Source organism: Poecilia reticulata, linkage group LG17 (assembly GCF_000633615.1).
Source record: "Poecilia reticulata strain Guanapo linkage group LG17, Guppy_female_1.0+MT, whole genome shotgun sequence".
NCBI lineage: Eukaryota > Metazoa > Chordata > Actinopteri > Cyprinodontiformes > Poeciliidae > Poecilia > Poecilia reticulata.
In genome coordinates this window covers 30,035,420-30,050,913 of record NC_024347.1, presented here as the reverse complement: position 1 = coordinate 30,050,913, position 15,494 = coordinate 30,035,420, and the positions used below count along the sequence as shown (strand labels likewise).

Sequence of the window (15,494 nt, the reverse complement as noted above, 5' to 3'; positions counted from 1 at the left end):
AACACAGATCGTAATCAGAACGTTATCGTGTAAACGATCCAACAAAAACGGAACAAAAGTGCCGTTTTTGTTGGATCGTTGTCGTGTAAACGCCCCCTTATAGTTAATTTCTCATTAAAGTGAAACAGAATAATTTCAGCTGCAGAAACAGACAATCCAAACATTTTATTGTATAACTTTTAATGAGGAAAGATGCGGCAGTATGACTGGCAGCCCTCGGTGTAAACGCGGATTTGTAGCGAACTCTTTTTTTACAAAGTAAGAAGATTAACTTTAATTTATTTTACGTACTATAGCAAAAAAAAATCAAATGTCGCATTATGAAGACGGTACTCGTTCAACCGTAACCATGGAGACGGTACCGCACCGCCATGTAGCCTAGCATGTATGGAAAAAACTGGTTAGCATCGCCTCTGTTGTACGTTTTTAATCTGCTCTGATGTAAAAGGAAGCGCTGTTTATGACGGCGATATAAATAATATGGTGTGGATTCAGACAAAGTCTGTAATTTGATCAACACGTCAGGAGGGAGGCGGTTCGGCTCGGTTTCTCAGCTGTTGTACCGCCGTGTTTGAGACCCAACCAGCTGTTACCTTCACACACAAGTTAGCTCGACTCCAACAAGTGAATAAAACGGCAAAAATAACTTTGGAAAACAATTTCAGTCACTCTGTTCAGTACTTCCATCACTCACTCCGACGTCCATCACGGCGTCTGTCAGTTTCAGTAGCGCTTTTTAAAAAAAAAAAAAATTAAAAATAACCAAATGTTGCAATTTGAATCCCCAGGTAATCCCTGGGTTTACGGGATTACCAGGTGTGGAAGATTCCAAAATGAGCTCCAGACCTTAAGAAACCTAAATGTTCCTTTCAAAAACAAAAGCTAATATTTCACAGTGAATCTTCTGAAATCTACATCACAATTTAACTCTTCTGACAGAAGATCAACGTTTCCAGGAGCCCCAGTTGGTTGGAGCGGATTGAAGGTTTGGATGAGGTCCAGGGTCTGATCCCGGTGTTTCCTGTGCTCTGGTCCAGGTCTACACCTACAAACAGAACGCCCTCACCAGGCAGAAGGTGCAGCCCATGCACCACAGCAGCGTCAGAGGCGTGGAGGACATGGCCACGCTGGAGGACCTCCACGACGGCGCCATCATGCACAACCTCCACCAGCGGTACCAGCAGAGGCAGATCTATGTGAGTTCACTTCATACCGCGACAGAACCAGACCCAGAGATCTCGCTAACCACTGGACGTCTGACGTAATCGATAGTGATAAATTCCTCAGTAGATGTTTTTACCGGATCACCAGTTGTTTCCTCTTTTGCTTGTGTTTTGTTGGATCCAGAGTTCGGTAGTAACCAGTTACATTTACTAAATTACATTTGCTTGAGTAATTTTATCATGAAGTATTTCTACGCCTGCTGGAGTAAAATGTCTGGATTTTCTACCAACTGAATGAAAAACAAACATGTTTTAGCCAAAAACCCACCAGACACAGAAACACACCTGCAGTTTATCTTAAGTTTTTATTTATTTATTATTGTTTGTTGTTTTTTTATTGCTTATATGAATTATTGTCAATTTCGTCCTAGAAATGCCAAAATTTCCACTTAACTTTATATTTTGGTCCATTTGATGACGTAATTTTTAAATATTAAATGATTGATAATTTGATCAGTTACTCAGTACTTGAGTAGACTTTTTACCAAATATGTTTTTACTCTTATTGAGTAATTTCTTGGACGTATACGTTTTACTCGTTGGAGTATTTCTTCATGAATCTGCCGCCTCTGGATGCTAAATTCCCTTTAAAATGTGATTTAAATGGATCTGGATTGAAGAAAGTCGTACTTCCAGTTTGTAAAATGTGAAACCTGGCTTCCTCACATGGAGGAAATCGTTCCAGCTTGACGTGAAGAAAAGTCCGCTCAGTGCTGGGAGCAATGCCCTCTCCGAGCTGCTCTCTGCTGGAATCACCTGACAGCCTGAAACGGCTCGGCCCTGTTGCGTCACGCCGCTGGCAGAGAAAATGAAAGCAGCGCGGCTGTTAAAGTGACGGGAAACGTCACATGCATGCATGCAGGGTTTGCTACTGATGTGTCGGAAAGCGTCCGGCTTCCTGTCTCTGATGATGATGCAACCTGATTGGGCGCTCGGTTCTGTTCCAGGGAATGTTTCGTAAAATCCCTTTAGGAAACGTCTGAATTTGCTGAGTTTCGGCCGTGACATCCAGGAAAACGTGTTCAGACACTGCAGGAATGGAGAAAAGAAAAGAGCTCTGACTGTTCGTAATGTTGCAACATTTAACTGGGAAGAAAAGATCAAGCTTCAAAATTGATGTGCCCAGAAGTTTGTGCAAGAAAGTAGACGCTATTTTCAGTGCAATCCAGACTGTTGCCACTCGGTGCCACTAAATTACCTTCTTCTTCTTCTTTTTTTTATCAACAACGTGACTCATTATTACAATATTTTCCTGTTTTTTGGTTTTTCTGAAAACAAATGCCAAACTTTGGTTCAGAAAAACAACAGTCATGCGGGACAAACGGCTCGTTACTGTCCTGGTTCTGGATTCCTGGATTAATGAACAATCCCGACCCGACGCTTAACGCAGCAAAACAAACAACAAAGCCGGCCTTGTTCTCTGCATTTGGCACGCATCAGGCGAAGTAACCTTTGACAAATGCCATGTTGTTGCTTTAATGACGTTTGAATGTTCCCGTATGGTTGAAATTATCCAATCAGGTCATCACAGCAGCCCGACTCGTTTCTTCTCTCTTTGGAAAGAGGTAGCTGAGAAAAGGGAAAATTGGACGGGAAGATTTGGTGAAGTGGATTGTGGTGAACCAAAGAGAGTGGCTACACACACACACACACACACACACACACACACACACACACGTTGTGTGTCTGATGGAAATGAGTGTGAGTCAGAACTTTAGAATTTCAGGATTAGTTTTAAAATATTTTTAACCAGTACCTAGTAAAGCTGAACAAAGAGAAGCAGCTTGTAAAAGAACCAGATGTCTGAATGTTTCCAGCCTGGAAATAGAAATGTTTTCTCTCTGAATAACTTCCCGAGATGTCCTTAATTTTTTAATTTGCTGCATCACAGCTTGAGTTTCTGGCTAATTTATTCATCCCATCAGTGACAGAGAAAAATCCAGAGTTTAAAAACATTAAAACCATATTTGGGTTTCTTTTGGCCTCCAGATGCTCTAAGTTTAATATTCTCAGCTCGACTTGTTTACATGTGAACCAAAGCATTGTGATTTCCAGACATTTAAGCTTCTACAGACAGAATCAAACCTCATTTTGGGGTCATGCAGAGAAAAACACCCATATTTTTTTATTTTAAGAAGAAAAACTCCCAGAAAAATCAGAAATTTGATTATGGAAAAGTCAAAATCACTATTTATTTTACTTCAGAATAATTTAAATCCTTGTTTCAAATTGCATGAACAAAATTTCTGATCTGGTAATAAATTTTATTAAACATCTAAACGAATTCTGTTTAAAAACATTTAATGTGAATAGATTATCCTCCTGCTTCGCAAATTTAAAATAAACATTTAGCGCAATGACAGATCAATGTAGCACAAGAGTACAACAACATGCCGCTAAGCACTCTGGGAAATATTTCCAACTCCTCTTTTCCTTCTTTCAGTTTTTTAAAGTGCTAACCTAAAAACTCTTGCAGATTTGACAAAATTTAGGAAAAGTTACTTTTATAAGTTTATCTTTCACAAACTCACGTTTATGTTCAAAACCTAAAAGTCGCTAAATTTATTTGACTTAAAGAGAAGAAGGTAGTAAACACAACTAAATGTGGCTCAGATGTTTTACAGTGAAGTTTAATCTGAGATTTTACTGCAAACAGTTTGAAAACGTCTCAAAGTTTCATTTCTGAGTCATTTTCTGGATAAATTAAAAAATCTTAAGTGTAGCGAAACAAGCCTGCAGGCTACAAGACCTCTGAGAGTCTGTGTGTGTGTGTGTGTGTGCGTGCGTGTGTGTGTGTGTGTGTGCGTGTGTGTGTGTGTGTGTGCGTGCGTGTGTGTGTGTGTGTGTGTGTGTGGAACATCTTTAGCCGCTGTGATTGCAACCAGCTGTGCTGTCGAACGGTGGCCTCCCTCGTCTCCTCTGCAGATTCCAGTGGAAGCATTCACACACACACACACACACAAACACACACACACACACACACACACACACACACACACGCACACACACACGTTTCCAGCAGAGCGACGCTCCTCGTTCTCCCCCCGTCCCTCCGCTCGGTTCTCGGACCTGATCCGTACCACATGGTGCGTCTTTTGTTGGCACCGCCAGCCGTGTTCTCTGGTTATTCCGTCCCACATGTTTCTGTTTCAGCCTGTCGGTTCCGTTCGCCTCACGTTTCTCTGAGCAGACAGACGCTGAGGAATGCGGCCCTCTGGATCCGTTTCGGGGCCGGACCCCCCGGCAGCCTGCAGGGGGTCAGTCCAGTCAGGAACTCCAGGAATTCCTAATAAACTGGTTTGGGATCCTGTTTGCAGGATCGGCTTCAGATGAACTTTCTCCTCATCAGACTGTTGATTTTCACACACAGGCCTTTAATTGACCTCGTTGTCTGATTGGTGCTCTAATTAGATTTTGCTCCCAGTCCTCCCACTGGCTGTGGATGATGTGAGTGGATCTGCATGAAAACAGACAGAAAACCTGATTTAAAATAATTCTTCTTCCATCATATTAAAGTTAAATAAACACAAATCTAAATATGGCTGATGAGTAATCAGTCGTTTGGTTCCAGTTTCATTTTACCACATGATTCTTTCAGAAAACCTAATTTGAGCTTCACAGAGTGAAAAGTGATTCATCCTCAGTAAAACGGGTCGGAGGTTTTGCTTCCATCGCAGCAAAGCGTCCGTGGGTCAGTCGGAACCAGCTGCAGCTCTGCGTTGTGTTTTCATGCAGGAAGATTCATTTGGTTCAGGACAACCGAAGATTTCACCATCAGTTTGTTCCTCAGTGCAGTGAAATTATTCTGCAGGAGGAAAAGGGAAACCAACGTTTCCACCTCCGAGCGTCAAAGTGAGGAAAGACATTTCCACCCCAAAAATCCGATTGAATCCTCTTCCAGATGTGGATCTGAACGCTCATGTGGCTGCAGGCCCAGTCCTTCCCTCACTGACCAGATCTCTGCTTTCACCCGTCTGTTGCATCACACGCATCTTAATTCTGCACCAGAAGAAGCCAGACGGTGAAGCTGGGTGTAAATATTGTCTGATAATTATGAACTGATGAAGGAATCCTGTGTCAGTGAAGGCATCACATCCCAAACGCTCCACTCCTGGTTTTACATCCAAACACGAACAAAATGATCAGAAACTGGAAAATGATTTTAGCTCATATTTTATCAGCTTATTTAATTGAGTCAAAGGTTTTAATTGCTTGATTTGTTGGAAATGCTGATGGTTTCACTGAGACCTGCTGTGTGTGTGTGTCTGTCAGCAGGGCTGTGGTTCTGTTGAAGGTCTGAGCTCCCGTCTGATGGCTGGATTTTCCAGTGTGAGACGTTTGTGCTGCAGTAAAGCTGCAGCTCCCTTCAGGTCTTTTTTACACGTCGTTTCTCAGGGTGTCAATAATTATGGGGGGTGCTTTAAAAACAGTCCTAAAATGTTTTGTTCTGCCTGGAAACATGTGAGAGAACATCTTGTACAAATTTCCCACAGACGACCTTGATTAGGGAGGAATCTGGGAAATGTGAAATATGCCTGTGAGCTTCAGTTTGTATGAAATGTGAGACGACTGAAGACGTGGAGTCGGACAGAACGTGTTTGTTCTGCAGGAGGCCAGAGAGCGAGCAGGAAGCGCTTCCAGCTGGACTCAAACCGCTCAGGTTGTCTTCATGACACACCAGACTGAACCCCCCCCCTGGGCTCCCCTCCTCATCCTCCTCCTCTTCATCCCAGTGTGATGGTGGTGATGAAGGCTCTTCCGGGTCGGCGCTGTGAGTGGATCGGAGTAACTGGGTTTTTTTAACGAGTCTCTGCTGTCGGTCCGCTGACAGACGGACTGCAGCAGGCAGCGGCTGCTCCGCTTTCACAGGTTCTGCTGTCAAAGCAGAACCAAACTGGGCTGACGCTGGGTCCGGCACCGGCCATGCTTTAGTTGGATCCAAGTCTGGCTTTCATAACATCTGGAGGAGTTGCTTACGCAGCTCCTGGGAGACGCGTTTCTTAAAATAAACCCTTAAAGAAAGAGATTTAAAACGTCTGTCTGTCTGGAGCGAGACTCCTTTGCTTTGATTTGATCTGTCAGTTCGGTTCTGGTGGTTCTGGAGCCAAATCAGACCCATTCCTCTCCTTACTCACCAGATCTCTGCTTTTAAAGATTTGGACTTTTTTTTTTCAGTTTTGAGCTTCCAAACACAATAATCTCCCCTCAAGCTGCTCTTTTTCTGGCTAAAAATACAAAAACTTTACAACATTTGTCCAAATTGGACAAGGAGTTCTGATTATTACACAGTTTATAACCATTTTAACTTGAAGCATAAAAGCATCTGCGTTATTTTATGTGACCAGGCGTTTCAGGAGTTTATCATGGCTGATTTGTGTCCAAACTGAGTTGGAAAAAGTTACTAAATGCTAAAAAGTAACTAACATTTTTGTACAGGCATGAAATGACAAACTGTCACTCGGCCGTCACAGTTTCATATGTAGAGATGTGAGTCATAAAGTCGTGAACAGTTCATGTATCCTGGGATCGAAGGTGTAAAATGTTTTCCTTGCTTTTCCTTGTTGTCGTTTTCTTTTTTCACACACCCAGCGATCAACTGACCATAAAGGAGGTCAAGCTGTCAGTTTGAGTTTTAAGCATCTGGCTTACAGAGGCGTGTTGACCTTCATGAGCGCAGACAGAGTGTCTGCATGCTGTTGCATCTGAATTAGTTGTTGTGAGTATAAGTTATGTAAATATCAGAGCTGCACATGCTGCATCAGACTGTGTTAAAGGCTCTGACAGGCAAACCTAATGCAGATTATCATCCTAATTTATTTCTAATCTATTAATTTTTTTAATCAGCAGCTAATTTTCAATGTAATCCCTGAACTAGTTTTTACTGTCGCTTCCTGTTTATTCCAGTTTTGATCTTTCACCGGATGATTTTATTTCATTACATTCCAAACACATTTTGTCAGTGAGTCCAATCTGCTGCAGTCTGTTTCAGTGGCTTTACATTCTACATGCTCTGTTTCTACACTGCAGAACTTTGTTTCCTCGGTTCTGCAGCTCGTGTGGTGAAATGAGCTTAGCTTCGTTTTCACATTTGTAAAGTCACTTTGCGGTCCAGTTTGAAACCAAAAACAGAACTTTAATGCGTTGCAGTTCAGTGAGCTTGCTTTATGATCTGCTGAGAGGTTCATGTTGTCAGGAAACCTGTGAAAACCAGAGAAGAAACGAACGCATTCGTTCCCCTGAGCAGCCGCCCGTCACGTCCGTCAGCGTGGACAGCGAAACCACGCGGCGCATCGAGAGCCTGAAACGTAGGAACGTCTGCGGTAACGTCCCCTTCGTGAAGCCCCATCCGCTTCGTCTTTTTGTCCGTCAGGTTTTGCTCCTCCATCTGGTCTTCATTTCCCTCTCTGGCTCCGGCTCAGGCAGATCTGATGTTTAATGAATCTGCAGCTCCGCCACCGTCGGCAGCGACTGACGCCTCTCTGTAAACACGGAGCCGCTCTACGGTCACCTCCATTAATCTGATCCCTTATGAAAAGAGCAGCCAGTGTTCCTCTGGGTCGGCCCGACCGCATCTCTCCATTTATCAGTGTCACTGCTGGATTAAACATGAAACACAAAACTGAGATTTTTCCAAGTAAAACATTGTTCAAATACCAGAAACTTAACCGAGTTTGACAAGCTGGATGAAAGGGAAGAGAAATTTAAGATTCGTCCTCCATCAGCATTAATCAGCATCACACAAACAAACCATCAGACCTGCAGCTGAAGAGTTTTACTGCAGCCATCATCAGGTTTAACTTACACCGCAGCCATTTTGGATTTGCTGTTTGGGGTTCGTAAGGAACGTCCAGATCAAATTTTGGATTTTGACTAGGAAACGATCGACTGTCAGAAACACGTCAAGCTTTAAAAAGTGGATCTGAAGTTCCTGGTTTTACCTGATGTTTGTCTGAGAGTCATGGAGCCATCAGGGGGAAAAGTTTCTGTCCGGTTAATGAGCCTGGAGGCTGTGAGAGGAACCGGTACCAAGACGGACCCACATCAGGGTCCAGCCGGCGGTAACTCATCACGTGAAGATCAGACCGACGCTTTCTGCTCTGGTGGACGCTCGGTGAACACAGAGACTGGTGTCGAACCAAACGGGTCTTTCCTGACATGTTTCCCAGTGGATTCCGGTTCAGGGAAGCAGAACCTGAAAGCGACTCGGATCATCATTACAGTTAAAGCAACAGAAAATGTTTGACACTTTTCTGCAACACTTAACAGCATGTCACTCTGTCAGGACCGAACGGACAGCAGAGTTTGTTGAGCAGCGTGACTCACTCTGAAAAAGCTGATCCTTTAGCTGACGTTTGTATTTAAGGAGCTCACAGCAGCCAGTTTGTTTATTCAGCAAACCTTCCTGCAGTTGTAACTTCTGTAATGAATCAGCTACGTCTTGTATTTTTCTAAATATTGTCAGATTTTTTTTTTGTTGTTTTTTGCAAAAACTTCAAGGATACTTTAAAAAGCAAAATTACACAATAGAAAACTAAATTTAAACCTTTTTCAGACGATCTTTTGAAATCTGGTCTGATTTTGCTTCTGGTCATTTCAGTTTTATTTCTCTGAGGCTGTTAAGGAAAAGTATTCAGAGCCGAGTCGGAGAGCAGGTGTGAAGTGAGATCGAGTCATAAGAATCAGCAATGCTGTTAGCTGCCATAAAAACGTGTGTGTGTGTGTGTGTGTGTGTGTGTGTGTGTGTGTGCGCGTGTGTGTGTGTGTGTGTGTGTGTGCGTGCGTGCGTGCGTGTGTGTGTGTTGGTAGTTTGATTGGGTAACTTGTCAGAAGTTGAGTTTTCTGTCCGCCTGTGGATAAAAATGTGTAATTTATTCATCCTGGAGTGAATAAATTATCCATGATCCCTGATTTTAAACCTGCATTTAACTCTTACAATTTCAGTCAAACTGTGAATCGGATCAAACACGAACAATGATGACTTCTAATTACCAGACATTTCTTTGTGTGTTTTTGCTAATTACTACCAAATAGGATTTGAAATCCTAAAAATCATTTGCAGAGACCAACTGTCACCTGTTTCTACCTGCCGCAGAGGAAACGCGTCCCGGCTTCGTCCCTTTACCTCTGTCACCTGAGACGCCGGCCGCGCTGTGTTTGCATGCAGCTCTGCCTGAGCTGTGATCCATTGTGCGGCGGTGCAGACCTCCCCCCGCGGTCTGGGCCCGTGTTTGTCATGTAAATACTCAACGTTCATTCCAGTGGATTTGCATCTGGGCTGAATGTAGGTCAGTCGGCCATGATGGAGCCGGACCGATTCTGGCTTCATGTTCGCTCGTAAATAGTTCTCATTTCAAAACGAGGAAATAAAAGTGCATAAAAATTACACTCACCTGCTGTTTTACACACACATGGAACTATGTGTTTATGCATTTTTATGATTTACTGTGAAAGGAATGAAGCAACGCAGGAAGAAAAAAAATGTGTTTATGTTCAGCTTCTCCATTTCAGACTCTTATAGCATGTTAGTGTGAGATGGGAGACTGATGAATACATWTATATATATATATATAATATGATATATGAGTAACACAGGCGACGTTTAGACTGCTATGTTTCTTATTTTCATTATAAAACAAACCAGGATGGTGACGGCTGCAGAATAASAGTCTGAAAGTTCATGGCAACATTGTTCTCCTTCTGCAATAAAATCAACATTTCCTTGCAATTTTCTCACACAGTTTAAGTTGGTAATCCTTAGAGAAAGGAAAAACTTTTCATAATTGTGTGTCAAGTGCTGAAGATGTGACGTTTGCTCATTCTAAGTGGCAAAGCTGGAAACCTTGTTTTATAACAAAAGGTAAAAACAAACTGTATTCAGGTAAAACTCAGGCTTTCTACAGAAACAGTTTATGAAGCTGAAAGAGAAAGAGAATAAAAAAACGTAGAACAGCAGAAGATAGAATCTGCTTTGTAGATCTATTTGCTCCGGCGGAGTTTCAGCATGTTGTCATCTGTCAGGATGAAATACTGTCACAACGTCTGCAGTCAGGGATTAATATCTAAGAAATGGTTTGAGTTAAGGGAGCAGATTTTAGGAGTTAGCAACCAGCAGGCTGCAGTTAGCATCACAACCAGATGATCTAGACTGTGACCACCAGGTGAGAGACTTTTATCTCCCAGAGGAATTTATCAGGAAGGTTTCCTCCGCCGTGCAGCAGCTGCAGCAGCAGCAGCTGCAGCAGCAGCAGTGGATCCGTTCATCCTGCGTCTGCAGCTCCTGCTGCCTCACCGGTCGGAGCTGTGGGTGGACGCATGCAGAGTTTAGTCTGTGTCTGTGTCGTTAGTTGGTCTTTGGAAAACAGACACCAGCAGACAGAAGCTGCTGCTTCTGTCCTGAGGAAACCTTGAAGTGTTTCCAGTCGGTTCTTCCTGGAACCATAAACACTAGAACAAAGCAGTTTGATCTTATAGGAGGAGGGAAACTGAAGGAATGAACTCCATTAAAGGAATGAAATATTAATACTGAGCAGAAAACCTCTGTCTCTGGGTGTGTAAGCTAATGGCCAACACTGCAGAGCGAGGAAGCTAAGAGCCAGCAGCCAGTCTGTCTGTTTGTGTCTGTCTGTCTGTCTGTCTGTCTGTCTGTCTGTCTGTCTGTCTGTCTGTCTGTCTGTCTGTCTGTCTGTCCGTTTGTCTCAGACGGTTTCAGGTCTCAGAACGTCGAGCTGTTTGACCTCAGAGAACTCAGATGTTCTCCAGATCAAAATGTCCCACCTGCTTTTCCTACGTTTCTTCTTCTTCTTCTTCTCCTCCTTGAGGCATCGATTGATTCTCCCTGCCTTAATCTGTTGTCATGGGAACGGTGTGCTCTTACTGCTGTAATGAGATTTTCACTTTCAGTCCAGGTTGCATCATAGAAAACATCCTGAATCTGATCAGGACAGAATCTAGTAAAATGTCCCCGTTAACAATAACAAGATAAAAACTGTTTACTTGGAGAAAACTCACCAGTTTTATTCTGTGTTTTTATTGTAAATGTGTTCAAAACATTTTTCATATTGTGTTAATGTGAAAAAGTTTAGTGACCGGCAGGTGAGCCTCCACCTCCAGGGTTCAACTCCATCCATCATCCAACTTCACCAGCTTCTCTTTCCCTGCTGCACAGAAGCAATAAATGGATTTCAGACTCAGGAACGAAACTTTTCCCCTCATGTTTTCTGCCAGATTTTCTGTTTTTAGTGTCTGGCCTGAGCAGCGTCTTCCACGTGTCTGACGTCGTTTCTATTCTCCTTACTCTCCCATCCAGACCAGATGATGGAGTGATCAGCTCATGCTTGTCTTTTCCGCTGTGTTTGGTCTTCATGCTGTTTTCCTCTGATGTTCTCCAGGAAACAAGCAAAGTCTTCTCAGAACAGCTGCTTCTGGTTGGGTTGGCTCTGCTGCTGCAGCGTTTCAGAGCATTATCCAGCCGTTTCCTCATGCAGACGTTTGCTTTTTCTTATTCCTCTTAGTCACCGCCGCAGCACCGAAGCTGCAGCCAAGACATATTTTGGCTTCACAAGCTTCTATTTCAGCAGTTTGGTTCGTTTTGCTTTGAACTCTGAAATGTGACGCTGGTTTGGAGCAATCTACTGCTGCAGAGGTTTGGGGAAAGAAAAGCAAAAGGTCACAAACGTCTGAATGTTGGTCGCTCAGGCTTTGTGCAGAACCTCAGAGTTTCTAGATTTGTAAACTCTTGTAAAGTAAAGCCTTGAACATTTTCACACCCTGATTTCCAGTCATTCCTCAGCTGCATGTCGCCTGTCTTCACCGCTCCTCTCTCCTCAGACGTACATCGGCTCCATCCTGGCCGCGGTGAACCCGTACCAGCCGCTGCCCGGCCTGTACGACCGGCCCACTATCGAGCTCTACAGCCGCCACCACCTCGGCGAGATCTCTCCACACATCTTCGCCGTGGCCAACGACTGCTACCGCTCGCTGTGGAGGAGGCAGCAGAACCAGTGCGTCCTGATCAGGTGGGTCATCCCGGTCTGTTCCACTGAATCACCGAGACTCCATCCATCCATTTTCTTACACCTTTGTCCCTCAGTGGGGTCGGGAGGTGCTGGTTCCTCTCCAGCTAACGTTCTGGGTGAGAGGCGGGGTCACCTGGACAGGTCGCCAGTCTGTCATAGGGCAACACAGAGACACACAACTATGCACACTCACACTCACACCTAGGCCAATTTACCTGACAGTCATGTTTCTGGACTGTGGGAGGAAACTGGAGTAAAACCCACGCATGCACAGGGAGAACATGGAGACTCCATGCAGAAAGACCGGGATTCGAACCCAGAACCTTCTTGCTGCAAGGCAGCAGCTCTACCAACTGCGCCACTGTGCAGCCCTCACCGAGACTCAGGAAAACAAATACATAAAAGCTGAGAATCACTTTGGATTGTTTAGTTGGATCCTTAATCAAGCTGTCACATAAAGACAGTTGCAAAGTCGGCCTTCGATCACCTGGAGAACATGTCCAGGATTACAGGGCTGATGTCTCAGCATCAGAGAAACTCATCCATGTTTTTATCTTTAGTCACATTCATTACTTCACAGCTCTGCCCAAAAGCTCCAGCTGCTGGAGTTCTGACTAAAACCAGGAAGCTGGAGCACATCGCCCAGTTTTCACTCAAGGAACAGACCTTAAGCCTCTGCCGGTAGTTTATTAATCACTGAACGGATTGAAGATCTGCTGCTTTGGGTCAAAACTCCAGAAAACTGAAAAACAGCCGAAACACTGAGCTCCTTTAAGTCCTGGTCAGACCTGCTTTTGATTAGCAGTAACTTTGATCAGTATATTTGATATTTATGATGATTTTGATGACTACATGATGTTTTATGGCGTCTGACCTGCTGCTGAAATCGGCTACACAGATAAACGTAACCTGATCTGAGCGAAGATAAATCTGCTCATTTTGAGTAAAATCGCCCCTTCAGATATTTTTTTCTTTAACATAAATAAAACGTTTGTCCACCAAACCTCACCTGGCATCTCTAACAGCTAATCCTTGTTCCCTGGCAGCTCAGTCCAGCTGTGTGGTCTCTGCTACGCCAGCTTTCAGTAAAAACTGCAACAAACAGCTGTAATTTTCCCAAAATACGTATGATTATATAAAAGTGTGCATAAAAGCAGGCTGTGGCGTCGTAAGCCTGTCCCTCCACCAGACGTTTGTCCGTTTGGTGGGAGGAAGTCGATGCGTCGGCTGCAGATGATTTATTTCAGCCTGTTTGGGCGGGAAGTCGTGTTGTTGTCGCTCATTTTGGCCGGAGCTGAAACGCTGCAGACGGTTGGCGAGTCTCAGCCTTTTGCTGGAGGCGAGAGTCCAGCAGTTTTCTGACAATTAGCCGCCGTTGAGTTGAAAGCCGGCCGCTTCATCGGATAATCAGACGCATGTGGCGCCTTTAAAATCAACCTAAACACGTTTTACAACCCATAAAGTTAAGAGCTGCTTTGGTTTCTGTGTAATAAATTAATAAAATACTCAAACAAAAAAATGCAAAATGACGTAAGTTGTAAGTTTGTTATTTTTAGAAATGGCAGCTCGACAGAACAATTCAATAAATTTGAATATTATTCAATATTCTGATATATAGATTACACACAAATGGATGATAATGTTAATTACGGTGATTTTCCACTTAGTTAATTAAAAAATAACATTAAACTTGGAATATTACAGCAAACCAGTTTAATTACAGAAACGTGGTTTTAATGAAAAGTTTAATACGTCATAAAAGGTTCTTATTTTCAAAAAGTTCTTTTAATCTGACAAACGAGACTTAAATTATTTAATATGATTCCAAAAGTAAATTATGAGAATAAAGATATTAGTATGAATGTAAACAAGATGCATTTCTAAAAGGAAATAATCAAAACATATAGACCCTTACAAACAAACGCATGTAAAACATGTTTTTCACACATAAAATGGTAAAAATATGTTTTCTAATAAGTTTATTACAGAAATAACCATGTGTAGGACATTATCAGCATCACATTTAAGCATTTAATGTTTTTAAAAGCTTTGACTCATCAGACGTTGATATTTATCCTGTGACTCGTCTGTGAGGTTGAAGCTGATGGACGCAGCGTCTCAGATCAGAGAAAAGCCAGAAAGTGGAGCCATAAGAACCTGTTAACGTCAGTGGAGGTGTCGTTATGTTTGGATCTTTGTGAATGAAGAACTCAACGCCGCGGGTCAGAGATGTATTTCAATGGAAAGTTTGTCTTGACCGTCTTCAGCCCGGTAGAAGTCGAACCCAGTAGAACTGCTGTCCTGTGAGCGAGACGCTCTGAAGGGCTGCGTGCCGCCGCATGCAGCCTGTCCTCACATGGTCCCTCGGTCGTCTGCTGGTGTAATTTGCCTCCGTCCTTCTGTTCGGGGAGCAGAAAGGCCTTTTGTGTGGCAGGATGTCGGTCGGAGGCAGGAATAAGCGCCGTGGCGCGGCAGAGCGGGCGTAAACACAAACACGTCCCACTGCTGCACAAAGCTGCGTTTCTGTCTGCAGAGCTGCTTTGTGTTCCTTCACGTCTCACTGATTCCTCTGACTTTTATTGCTACAACAAAGCTTCAGCTCTTCAGGAAGGAAATCATGGATTTAACGCGTTTTAGGCTCATTTTAGAGGCCTGGGGTTTATAAAACGATCAGCGTAGCTCAGAACGTGACCTGAAGGCGAAGGAAGGCGTTTGGTTGTGTTTTTGTTCCATGACAGCAGAGCAGCGAGGTTGACCACAGACCGCAGTCGTGACCTTTTACTGTAGCTTCAGCTAAAACACAACCTGGTGGTTTACTGTCTGCTAAAACAGAGCAAATGTCAGCCTGAGCTTTCCAAGGCACGCACTGTAAAACCCAGCATTAACCCTTTAGTCCAGTCAGCTCAATGCAAAATGTGTTTCAAATGTTGCATATTTAAATGTTGTGGATTTTAACAGCTAAATCAGAAACTTTTCTTTCAAAAAAACATTTTTCTGTGATGCCGTGTAATAAAAATGAATGTGAAGGAACTGAAGTGGGCCTCAGACGGAGCCCTGGAGAACCCCACAGACACCTGGCAAGATTTCATATAAATTACCCAAAATAACAAACAGCTGACAAACTTTTCTGGGTAAGAGATTAAAAAATCTTATATAATTTAGTAAAATCAGAGATAAATTCATCCATCCATCCATCCATCCATTTTCTTCCGCTTATCCGGGGTCGGATCGCGGGGGCAGCAGCTTCAGAAGGGAG

The 15,494-nt window shown here is 43.4% G+C and overlaps 1 protein-coding gene across 2 annotated transcripts in view; it reads left to right on the top strand.

The window, feature by feature from the left end:
• Positions 1-15,494, top strand: part of myo10 (myosin X) — a 101,227-nt gene that overhangs the window by 17,365 nt on the left and 68,368 nt on the right. For both annotated transcript variants that reach the window (XM_017309984.1, XM_008434789.2), the window contains exons 3-4: positions 1,038-1,196; positions 12,051-12,238. In XM_017309984.1, the coding sequence (XP_017165473.1) occupies positions 1,038-1,196; positions 12,051-12,238 (347 nt within the window). The remainder of the gene's footprint in view (positions 1-1,037; positions 1,197-12,050; positions 12,239-15,494) is intronic.